The sequence below is a fragment of the Macrobrachium rosenbergii genome, chromosome 37 (genome assembly GCF_040412425.1).
Source record: "Macrobrachium rosenbergii isolate ZJJX-2024 chromosome 37, ASM4041242v1, whole genome shotgun sequence".
NCBI classification, from domain to species: Eukaryota; Metazoa; Arthropoda; class Malacostraca; order Decapoda; family Palaemonidae; genus Macrobrachium; species Macrobrachium rosenbergii.
Genome location: NC_089777.1, coordinates 15,790,198 through 15,802,685, shown reverse-complemented (window position 1 = coordinate 15,802,685; position 12,488 = coordinate 15,790,198). Strand labels below are relative to the sequence as shown.

At 41.9% G+C, this 12,488-nt stretch overlaps 2 protein-coding genes across 2 annotated transcripts in view; both read left to right on the top strand.

Annotated features, from left to right (window-relative positions):
* Window positions 1–12,488, top strand: part of CASK (peripheral plasma membrane protein CASK) — a 1,131,710-nt gene that overhangs the window by 173,938 nt on the left and 945,284 nt on the right. The window lies entirely within an intron of this gene.
* Window positions 8,065–9,465, top strand: LOC136825119 (uncharacterized). The gene has a single exon (XM_067081161.1). It carries the CDS (start codon window positions 8,065–8,067, stop codon window positions 9,463–9,465), a length of 1,401 nt encoding a protein of 466 aa, XP_066937262.1.

The window sequence follows — 12,488 nt, the reverse complement described above, 5'->3', positions numbered from 1 at the left end:
TACTCATTCATCCATATCTCCCCACGCCATCGTTGTTGTAGAGTCTTTATCCCTGCCCATCCCACAACTCCCATAAGCTGTCACCCCTGGTTGCACTCATTATACATAGCGCATTGTCCCCCTCTTACGGGCTTAAAGAATTCTCGCTAATTTCCAACCCACGCTTATTCTATCTCGGTACTATCGATTTGCCTCCATTCATCTCTGTAGCCTTCTGTGTTTGAGGATGAGAGGATATGTAGCTTTAAAGATAAAGCATCGTTTGGTTATATATATATATATATATATATATATATATATATATATATATATATATATATATATATATATATATATATATATATATATATCTGTATATACTCTATATATACAAATACATATGTATACGCATACACACGCACACACATAGATTTATATATCATACATATATACGTAATCGATCTTACTTAGAATGTGAGTCGTTTTCATGATTGTTTAAAAACTCGCGACTGCTTTCTCGAGGGGTTTCCCCACTGTTGCAAGTGTGCGTTGTAGAGCCAAGGAAATGTTCGGGGCACAGATTTGGCCGAATAAGATTCTGATCGGTTTCATTAAACTTCATTAAAGTGCCTTCTGTTGTTATTGCTCGCGAGTCAGGTTTCCCCCTTCCGGTACGTGGGCGATTTCAGGTTGCAGGCAATCTTTTAGGAATTAGGTTTGGACAAGTAGAGGTTTGTTTGTGTTCTAGTAAACCCCACTGAGAATGGGCACCGGTGGGGTTTACTAGTAAACCCAGAGAATGGGCAGAACCGACCTGGCCACCGTCATGTGCAAAGGATGTTTTCTTTTGGAGCTACACTGATACGCCACCTTGAATAACCCCACAAGTCCTTTGGTGTTAGACTTCTCAAGAAGGCTGGTGATTTGGCACCCTGTTTCTCTTACTAGAGGCCTAATTCAGTTAATTCAAGAGAGAAGCAGTGAATTCGCACCATTCGTAACTGATTTCAGTATTGAATAGGGAGTCGTTTGTATGTAATAAAAATAAAGTTTTACTGTTTGATTTTAATTATCATTATTTATTTATTTTTTGTCATATCCTTGATATTTGGGAACTGTCGCTGTGTTTATTAACTGTCAACTGAAGCGCGGGATGACGTAGCTGGTTAGTTGACTGTGGTTGGTCGCAGCCAAGAGTGTAGCAACCTCTTCTCAGAACCACTGGGCCTCTTGCCCTTAAAGAGTCAGACCAGAGAGAGAGAGAGAAAATGGTGTTTCAATTTGGATGCAACCTTTGATATAAAAGTCATGTAAATATTCCTGAATATTAAACTTATATTCCTCATCGACGAATTTTTCCTTTATTGAAATGAGACAACATATATATATATATATATATATATATATATATATATATATATATATATATATATATATATATATATATATATGTTTCCCTGCGTCTTTTCGAAATTAACTATTTTTTTCTTTGCATGCGAAGAGAAGGCTTAATCCTTTAATTGACAGCTGTTGAGAACCTTTCGGAGTTTTCAGGAGTTCATCCAGAATAGCTGTAAATAAGGAACGTGATGAAAAAGTAACATTTTCATTTTTTTTTTCCTTCTTTTTGATTATTTATCTTTCTTCGCTGCTATTCTTGAGTCCTTTACTGACGGTCTTTTTCGTCCTCTTACGGTTATGTATCACGCAGAGGAAAGACAGATAGACAGGGAATAATTATAAGTAATTGGAGTAATTTCTTAGTGGTTTTTTGATACAATATACTTTTTCTGCCCGCACTTTTTCTGTCCGCCCTCATATCTTAGAAACTACTGAGGCTACAGGGCTGCAAATTGGTATGTTGATCATCCACCTTCCAGTCATCAATCGTACCAAATTGCAGCCCTCTAGCCTCAGTAGTGTTTATTTTATTGAAGGTTACAGTTACCCATGATCGTGCTTCTGGCAGCGCAACAACACAGGCCACCACGGCCGGCTGAGAATTTCATGGGTCACGGCTCACACAGCATTATACTGAGACCACCGAAAGATAGATCTGTTTTTGAAGGCGCGTTTTTGACGTGTTATTAGTATATATTTCATTTTATACTCTGGTTCCCAAGAGGGCATGAATATATCTTAAACTTCAGAAACCGCATTATTATGCATTATATTTCCGCCGGAATTCTGTCGTAATGTTTCAAAGATTTGTTTGTATTTTTGGTGCTGTAATGTGGGGGTCATTTTGTGTTGTTCATTTTTTCGTTATTCCAGAAAGTGAACGTTATGGAATTACGTGGCTTTATTCTGTAAAAATTGAATCTGTTGCTTCAATCAAAACTAATTAAAAAATATATTGCCAACCACGAGGCTGCCCGATCCCAACGGTATGCCAACGTCTCTCTCTCTCTCTCTCTCTCTCTCTCTCTCTCTCTCTCTCTCTCTCTCTCACACAGTACTCGTATACAGGGGAAGAATGCTGCCTCTCTCTCTCTCTCTCTCTCTCTCTCTCTCTCTCTCTCTCTCTCTCTCTCTGAGTACTCGTATACTGCTGCTCCCATAAACCCCCTCTCTCTCTCTCTCTCTCTCTCTCTCTCTCTCTCTCTCTCTCTCTCTCTCTCTCTCTCTCTCTCTCTCTCTCTCTCTCTCTCTGAGTACTCGTATACGGGGGAAGAATGCTGCCCCCTCCTCTCTCTCTCTCTCTCTCTCTCTCTCTCTCTCTCTCTCTCTCTCTCTCTCTCTCAGAGTGCTCGTATACGGGGAAAGAATGCTGCCTCCCATACCCCCCTCCCTCTATCTCTCTCTCTCACTGAGTACTCGTATACGGGGAAGAATGTTGCCTCCTATACACGATCAATCCTTGTCTTGTTTTTATACTTTATTGGAGGATGTTCGTGTCAATAACAGAACAACGAGATAGGCAGCGTCGGTGATCTTCTTCGGGCAAAACATGCTGAGAGTATATTTCGCCTCGTTAGTTGTTGTTCGATAGCATGTCGATAGCAAGAACCGCCAAGGAAATGGAATCTTGAACTGCCATTGTCAAACAAGCTGTGTAACGAACTTTGCGTAAAGATGAATGGCATATGTATGTAAATTTTGGATACCCACACACGCATATATATGTTTATAGTATATACTGTATATATATATATATATATATATATATATATATATATATATATATATATATATATATATATATATATATATATATATATATATATATATATATATACTCGTATATATATAAATTTCTGACTCACATCAGGATCGATATAATTGAAATTCAAGGACTCACAAAAGTCAGGATCCTGAATGTATGTTGATTATTTGTAATTGAAATGCAAGGGCGCTATATATATAGGCCATAAAAGTCATAAAAGAAGTTAGAACCTGATTGTATGTTGATTATTTGTATATATATATATGTGTGTGTGTGTGTGTGTGTAGGAAAATGTTTTCCCTGAAAGTTCCTTAATAATGTATACGGTATTTTTTCCCAGAAGGTCTCTTCGAAATCTTGAGGTGTAAGTAACGGAGAAGTTTGGTTTGCTTTCTCGAGATGTAAATTTCTAACTTCATGAGTGATCGTTTTATGTTTTCATGAGATCCACCTGCCCTTCATTTCATGAGATATACTTCCCCACCAGCATTTATTGGTGTTCTACAATTTTACTAGGCACACTTTTCCACCTTCAAGTTATAATGTTCAGTAGTTTTGTGAGTTGCACTTTTAAGCCTTTTTAGTTTTCTGTAAAAGAAAACTCATGTGACGGCTTTGTCTGTCCGTCCGCACTTTATTCTGTCCGCACTTTTTCTGTCCGCCCTCAGATCTTAAAAACTACTGAGGCTAGAGGGCTGCAAATTGGTATGTTGATCATCCACCCTCCAATCATCAAACATACCAAATTGCAGCCCTCAAGCCTCAGTTGTTTTTATTTTAGTAAAGGTTAAAGTTAACCATAATCGTTCTTCTGGCAACGATATAGGATAGGCCACCACCAGGCCGTGGTCAAAGTTTCTCGGGCTCCTGCTCATACAGCGTCATACCGAGACCACCGAAAGATAGATCTATTTTCGGTGGCCTTGATTATACGCCGTACAGAAAACTCGATCGCGCCGAAGAAACTTCGGGTGATTTTTCACTTCTTTAGTTTTGTGCCCCAGTCTACCACCTCGCTTCTCAATCTAATGCGTACATCTGTTCCCTTCCAGATACTTTGAAGTGCATTCCTGTATTTTGTGATTGCGCGAGTGCTTGCGCTCTCTCTCTCATTCACGCGTGTGTTAAGGAACTCCTAAATTTTATGCTCGAACGCATGTTTTTAGTCCGGTATTCGTATATGAATGAAGTTGAATGTTGTTGAAATAATTTTGTAATGTTTTCACGTGAGCGATCGTGATTATCATTCACATTTTCCTTTATTGATGCACATTCGCAATTCCTTTTTATATTGTTTTTCGTTCTTATTTCTTATTGTATACTGGCTACATATTATTATTATTATTATTATTATTATTATTATTATTATTATTATTATTATTATTATTGGGACCCTTTCTTGAGCATGTCTTGTTAAAACTCAATTTAAGATCAGTTCAAAAGGTGCAGCCATCCTCTTTAACAAGACATTATTATTATTATTATTATTATTATTATTATTATTATTATTATTATTATTATTATTATTATTATTATTATTATTATTATTATTATTATTATTATTATTAATTATTATTATTATTCATTGTTATTATTATTATTATTATTATTATTATTATCTTTGGCTCATTGTTGCCGGCATGAGTATCATTATCTTTGGCTTTTGATATTATTATTTATTATTATTATTATTATTATTATTATTATTATTATTATTATTATTATTATTATTACTGAAGTCAAGCAATTGTCTCACCTTAATTTATCATTATCTTTGTTTTTTCTTGTCGACATGAGTATGGCAATTTTGATATTTTTATTGATGCTATTATTATTATTATTATTATTATTATTATTATTATTATTATTATTATTATTATTATGTGACGGGCCCGATTGGGCTCCGGCGAGCTGTGCCATCCCTTTTGGTTCGGAGCGCATGCCAGTAGGATTGTGGAGGAGGAGGAGGAGGATGAGGAGGAGGTCACTGTGAATAATGTGGCTGCTGCATAGCGACCTCCACAGTCTAGTGATGCCACTCACCACTCATCATCCAATCCATCCTCGCCATCCTTTCCTGCAGAATACCATCCTCTCTCTCTCTCTCTCTCTCTCTCTCTCTCTCTCTCTCTCTCTCTCTCTCTCTCTCTCTCTCTCTTCCTTATTCTTCCTGAGTGTCTTATGGTTGCATAAACGCGGTATCGGTATGTCACTTTAAAAACAAGATCATTTGTTATAGAGGTTGGAGGTGGTTAAGGTAGTAGAGAGAGAGAGAGAGAGAGAGAGAGAGAGAGAGAGAGAGAGAGAGAGAGAGAGAGAGTCCACTCCCCGTGGGAGAAAAGGGGAGAGGTTTTTAGGGGGTTTGGTTTGGTGGTTATCACCGACTTTCCAGTGAGGAGAGCAACGCACTCGCGCACACAGATACACACACACACACGCACGCACACACACACACACTCACATGCGAACGCGCGCACGCACACACTGCTGGGGCGCAGGCGCGCAGCCTCCCATCCAACGTTGCCGTGCCACTGCTTTCCCCTGCTTTCGCCTCGGTTTTCCGGGATGCTTTTGAGGTTTTGCGTGACCGTTTGTGCTTGTTTGTCGCAGAACGAATGCAGGAGGATGCCCGCGAGTGCGTTTGCGGAAGGGCGTTCGAGGGCCAAGGCGTGTGAAGGACAAGCTACGGCATCTGTGCTCCGACTGGAAGGGCCTGGGAGAGGGGGGAGGGTGGGTGGGCGTGCAGGTGCCAGGGTCGGTGGTTGAAGGGAAGGAGGCGGTTGGAGATGCTCAGTCTGTGTTAGGCGGCCCAAGACGACCCGCTGCCTCCCCGCCGCTCCCTCGTGCCCTCGCGCTTTCGGCCAGGGGCGTCTCCGTAGGCCAGAGCGCCGTCTGAGGGGCGAAGGAGCAGGTTGTAGGAGTTATCCATAACGACGACAACGCCTCTGCGGTGCTCTATGTTGGTGCCAGGATAGTATACATCCTACGTTCAAACAACACCACTAGCCATGGGAAAAAGATCTCGTTGTTGTTATTATTATCATTACCGTCATGATACGGAGAAGTGATGTGTGTTTGATTTGTATCATATCTTATACCACCGAGAAATCTTTTTAAGTGTTTTGTATACTCGAGTCGTGTTGTTGGTGTTTTCCGGAAATTTATCGTAGCATAAGTGTGGGTCCTCGGGTGTGTTGTTCGTTCGTTCGTTCGTTCGTTCGTTCGTTCGTTCGTTCGTTTCGAGAATAGCTTGAAAGGGGAAATAAAAAAAAAAAGAAGAAGTGTTATTGTCGGTTCCTGTGTCATTTTGCACAAAACAAAAAAAAGGCATCATCTCGCCCAAAACCCCCTCCCTCCCTCCTCCTCCCTCCCTCCCTCCACTTTTCCCCTACCGCCTCCCTGTTCCTGAAGAAGAATTGGATCCGTCGGCCCCTTTTCCACACTGCTGCTGCTGCTGACATTGGTGCCGTCGAGGTTGAAACCGGGACTTAGGAAGTCAGGGCGCCTCCTGCGACAGATATGACGAGCTAGAAGGAGGTGGCGGTGGAGGAAGGCCACTGCTGTTAGCAGAGAGAACAGGTGTGAGGCACAGGTGAAAGAGATAGGAGAAGGTATCGAGAGAGAGAGAGAGAGAGAGAGAAGTCCCTGGAGGGATCCTACTGAAAGTCAGCAGCAGCAGCAGCAGCAGGAGGAGGAGCAGGAGGAGGAGCAGGACAGACGAGAGGCAGAGGACTGGTTCCAGCAGTGGCGGCGACTCCTTCATTTTTCCTATCATTCGAGATTGGCAGGTGAAAGGAGGGAAAAAAGAAAGCTTTAGGAAACAGCGGTGAGGAGGAGAAGGAAGAGGCAGGTAGACCCGTGTGTGTGTCTGTGTGTGTGAGAGATAGAAAGAGAGAGAGAGAGAGAGAAAAGATAGAGAGAGAGACCCTCATGCCTGCTGCCCTCCGCCATGGATCAATAGCCGCGCTGCCCACCGTGAGAGGCGCCCCCCGGAGACCTGCTGCACCTGTGTTCTCCTTGCCGCCGCCGCCGCCGCCCCCGCCCCCGCTTCACCGCCGCTGCTGCCTGCTCAGGTGTAGGCGTGCGGGCGTGATACCTGCCATGGCCGTCATCGGCCTTCACCCAGATGAGTAACACGGGTTTTTACTCATCTTTTTCACCTCATTTTATAGGATTGGGAAGAGGAGGAGGAGGAGGAGGAAGAAGAAGAAGAAGAAGAGAACACGCAGGGAAAAGGAGGAGGAGAACCGCTGTTACCGTCGTTGGCTCGAAGGAAGTGTGTGTGTGTGTGTGAGAGAGAGAGAGAGAGAGAGAGGAGAGAGAGTGAGTGAGAGTTTTGCTACGCGCCCCACTCTCCCAACAACCACCTACTCCCCGGTGCCCCCGCCCCCCTTTTATAAAGCTACAGGTGAAGTGGTAGTAGAAATAGTAGAGAGAGAGGGAGGTAGTAGCAGAAACAGCAGCAGCAGCAACAGCAGTAGCAGTAGCAGTAGGAGTAGGAGTAGGAGTCGTGGCTGGTCATCACTAAGGGGATGCGTCGCAACAACCCTCCTCCAATGGATCTGCCTCGAGAGTATCACGGTGGCCAGCCTGATCACTACCGCGACCACCCGCCCTCATATCGTCAACACGTCACCCTCGAACGCTTCCGACCTTCGACCAGTATGGACCTTTATCGCTCCGCCACCTCGCACTCAGAGTCCTGCCGATCCTCCGGTGCCCCAGGAAGCCAGGCGGACCTTTTCCACGGGGGTTCCGGGGGAGGGCCGTCTTACCACGTTTGCACCTCCTCAGCAGAAGGATTCCGGCCTGTTAGTAGTGGACACACTTTTCACCACAGCCCCAGCTGTCCTCACACCTCCTTGGCAGGGCACGCGCCGCCCCCTCCCCATGACCCCTTCCACTCCTTCTCTGGGGACATGTGCCGTAGCCTGGGCAACGGCCCTGATGGGTATAACGACGGCAGCTTGCAGGCAAGGTCTCACGAGCACCATCACCACGACCCATATCATCGTCATCCATCTCCCCAGGATATGGGCGGTCCACGGGGCCACGGAGGGCCTCAGGCACCCGACATGTATCGCGACCTTCCGCCCTTGATGCCCCACGCGCCTCACCATCATCACCACCACCACCATCATCATCCTCAGCACCCCCACCATTTAGTTCGTCACAGCTCCAACATTGACCGACACACCCTGGAACGCCACCGTGCCAGTCTCGAGTCTCGGGGCGTCTTAGAGCCCCACCAGGAAGTGGTGAGCCCACGTGACCCCCTGGGGCCACTCTTGTTAGAGACCAGGCCCCAGCAGCAACTGCAGACTGGCAGCAGTGCCCCGGATATGCTGAGACATCACCGCTCTGTGCCGGACATGTACGCGACTCTGCAGGCGGAAGAGAGGGCAGCTGAGGACCAGCACACCTACGGAGAGGGATGCCGGTTGCGAAGGCAGCAGTCTATAAGCAAAGAGGGCACTACAAGCACTTCGGGAAGCGCTGCTTCCGAACCCACAGCCCGACCTCGCTCAAGGCCATTCGGCCTTCAACGACAGCACTCCTTAGGTCAGGAACTCTCACGGCCTTTCTCTAAAACACTGGACTTCCGTTACGGCCGGGACCTGAGAAGTATGCAGCAAGATATTACGAGGTCGCAGAGCAATGCCCTAGATTTAGCACGTGCTGGAAGCTTAGGTGGTCTGGCTCCCATCCCCGCTGATATCAGAAGGTCGCGAAGCAATGCCCAAGAAATGTGCAGGGGCGCAAGGGCTGGGAGCGAAGGCAGGGAAATAAGGCACGCCCATTCCACCCACGAAATATCCATATCCCACTCTCCACGATCGAGGTCGCCAAGGTCTCACCAAACTCTCCCCGACGTCTATCCAGAGCCCCCAAGGGCATCCTCCGGGGGTTCCAGTGGGCCCTCTCCTCCTATACCCAGTGGGCCACCCTCAGAACCACCTCGAGGTCAAAGTGGGGGCCAGAGTGGGGTCGACTTTCCCCGACAGCACTCCTCCTACTGCGAGGTTGCCCGAGCCGCACAGCAACAGCAGCAGCAGCAACAGCAGCAGCAGCACGGCTTTTGCCACATGAAGGTTCCTCCTCCAGCTTCAAGGGTGAGTCAGGTAGCAGGCAACCACACCCTCCAACCGTTCCATCACCACCACCACCACCACACCCACCACACTGCCAACCAGCTCACTACTACAACCACCACTACCACAACCCACGCTAACAACACCACCTCCAGGCAGCCACTTCGCAACGGTCGACTAAAAGTCAGTTTGGTTCTTATTATCCTTAGTTTGTCGTTGGAGTATTAGTTCGATGTCTTCCTGGGGCGGCTGGTATCTCCCCAGCAAAACACGTTCGGTGGCCACACGCCCCGATGCAGGGGTCAAAAGTGATGGGGCGCTTGCAGATTTTTTTTTTCTTTTTTTTTTTTGAAGGACAGTCTTTAAAGTAAAATTGCTGTACACGGTTTTTGTTACAAACACAGAAGTCAGGAATTCCTCTTACATCTGAAATGTCTTTTTCCATAAGTCATGCGGGCTGTCACGAATTCGTGCTTGATGCTTGACGAGTAAGAGAAACGTCAGATTAAAAAATAAAACCTGCTTTAGCATCACCAACGCGTGTAAGAAAAACAAACCGGTTCAAGTGCAAGCATCAGATCGATATGAAAAAGCTTTTTTTTTTCATCTCGCGGTAGTAGAAGATCAAGCATTGTGCCAAGTGCAAGCAGATGTGTCGAGCTTTAGGAAAGACAGGTTATATTTAATTACTAGATATTTTTTTTTAAATATCTGAGAAAACGTTTCTCATTAAAGTTTTGTCTTTCGGGATCAAGTGTTTTGTTGGATATCAGCCCCCCCTTTATCTAGTCCTCGCCCTATCTGTGTTAGTTTAGATAAGTTTGCTCTTTTAGTTTTCCTTGCTTTTTTGTATATATATGTATATTATATATATATATATATATATATATATATATATATATATATATATATATATATATATATACATAAATATATGTATGTATATATATACATATATTGTATATATTATATTATATATATGTATATTGTATATATATATATATGTTATATATACACATATATGTATATATATATATATATATATATATATATATATATATATATATATATATATATATATATATAAATTTCTGATTTCCGGGAACTTGCTTTTCCCAACTTTTTTTTATTCAAACAATTTGATATTCTATGTTTATTTTTTTTTTTTACATTTTCATTTAGTTTTGCTTACTGTCTATTTTTCAGTTATTCCGTTATTCATTCATTTATTTTTGTTCTAAATGTGGCTTAAGGTAAGTAATGTGTTAGCACGTGTGTCATTAGGTTTAGCTTCGTTCCCCCATTGGGGAACAGAATCACAAGGTCAACATTTCCTCTTAAGATGTTGGAAACGTATTGCTGTTAAAGTTTGTATGTATGTGTGTATCCATGCTTGCAGCAGTTGACAAAATACAAGCAATACTCGTATTACTTAAAGTGACTTTTTTTTTTTTTTTGGCCGCTGCCTGCAATACAGGGATCAAAATAGTAATTAGAAGATTGAAACTTCGTGGTCTGCTGTCGCTTCCTCGAGTGTTAATTCAACTTCCTAGACAAATAAAAGTGTGCTGATCATTTTTAACAAGTAATGGAATTTGCTAGTGTTGAACTGACTAAGAGATATTCCATATACGTATTTGTTTGTTTATTCTGAGATATGTCAGAGTATAATTTCAATAGTGTATATGTATATATGTATATATATACATATACATATATGTATATATGTGCATATATGTATATATATATATATATAAACTATCGAAATTATACTGCGACGCATCCCAAAATAAATACACACATATATATGTAAGTGTGTGTATGTACGTATGTGTTATATTAATCCGCCACCCCTGACAAGGTGTATTCCGATCGTCTCCTTTCATGTGTAGGCGGGGGTTGGTTTTTGGGGGGGGGACATGTGAGAAAGAGATAAATATAGGAAATGTCTGCGCGCGTGCTGTACAACACATGCCGTGGCTACGCCTCCTTGTGGGCCATAAAGATTGATGACATGGCCCCTTAACCTTAATGGAGTGTGAGAAGAATCTTCCTTTTATGGGCCGAATATTAAGTGTCATGATATGCGGGATATTTGTCCTCTCTCTCTCTCTCTCTCTCTCTCTCTCTCTCTCTCTCTCTCTCTCTCTCTCTCTCTCTCTCATGTCCTTGCGTGAGGACGATTTTCAGATCATGCGTTCATATGTTTGCTTTCATGCTTGCATTCGTTCTTGAGAAAGAGTAATTTATTGCTATATACGTCTGTCAGTATAGGTTCTGTGATACGTGGGTGTTCTTTTGCCTGCTTAACTTCTATGGGATTTTTGTCAAAGTGTCAAAGAGTCCTGTTGTGCGAGTTTCAATTGTTGTTAGTATTATGTTTGTAGATGCTGCAGTTCCTAAGTTCAGGTGTGTATATATATATATATATATATATATATATATATATATATATATATATATATATATATATATATATATATACACACATACACACACACATATATATATATATATATATATATATATATATATATATATATATATATATATATATATATATATATATATATATAAGCTCTAAGGGCGGTTATTAATATGTTGTTTAAGCATGTATGTCTTCGGAATCATTTTAAGTAGTGCGTGCGTTCGTGCTTGAACTGTGCGCAGATATGTTTTTATTTTTTTAATTTTCGGTATATTTCGTTTTAGGCACAGGTGAATTTGCAACCCACTCTTCGTGGTTGTGAGTTAATTTAGTAAACAGTCAAACACATTAGCATCTCTGAAAATGTATGGTAATTTAAAGAAATCAAGCAGAGATAGTTTCCTTTTTAAATTAATATACACACACACATATATTTATATATATATATATATATATATATATATATATATATATATATATATATATATATGTATATGTGTATGTATATATATATTACATTAATTTAAAAAGAAAATTATCTCTGCTTGATTTCTTTCCATTACGTTACATTACATTACATTACATTACATACATACACACACACACACACACACACACATATATATATATATATATATATATATATATATATATATATATATATATATATATATATATATATATATATATAGAGAGAGAGAGAGAGAGAGAGAGAGAGAGAGAGAGAGAGAGAGAGAGAGAGAGTGCCTGAATGCATAGAGAGATTGCTTTTGAATAAACTTTTTTTCCTGATATTTTGTGAGATTAAGCAAAACAAATACAG

Coding starts and splice junctions, on each gene's coding strand:
- LOC136825119 (XM_067081161.1), top strand. CDS start 8,065: ATGTGCCGTAGCCTGGGCAACGGCCCTGATGGGTATAACGACGGCAGC.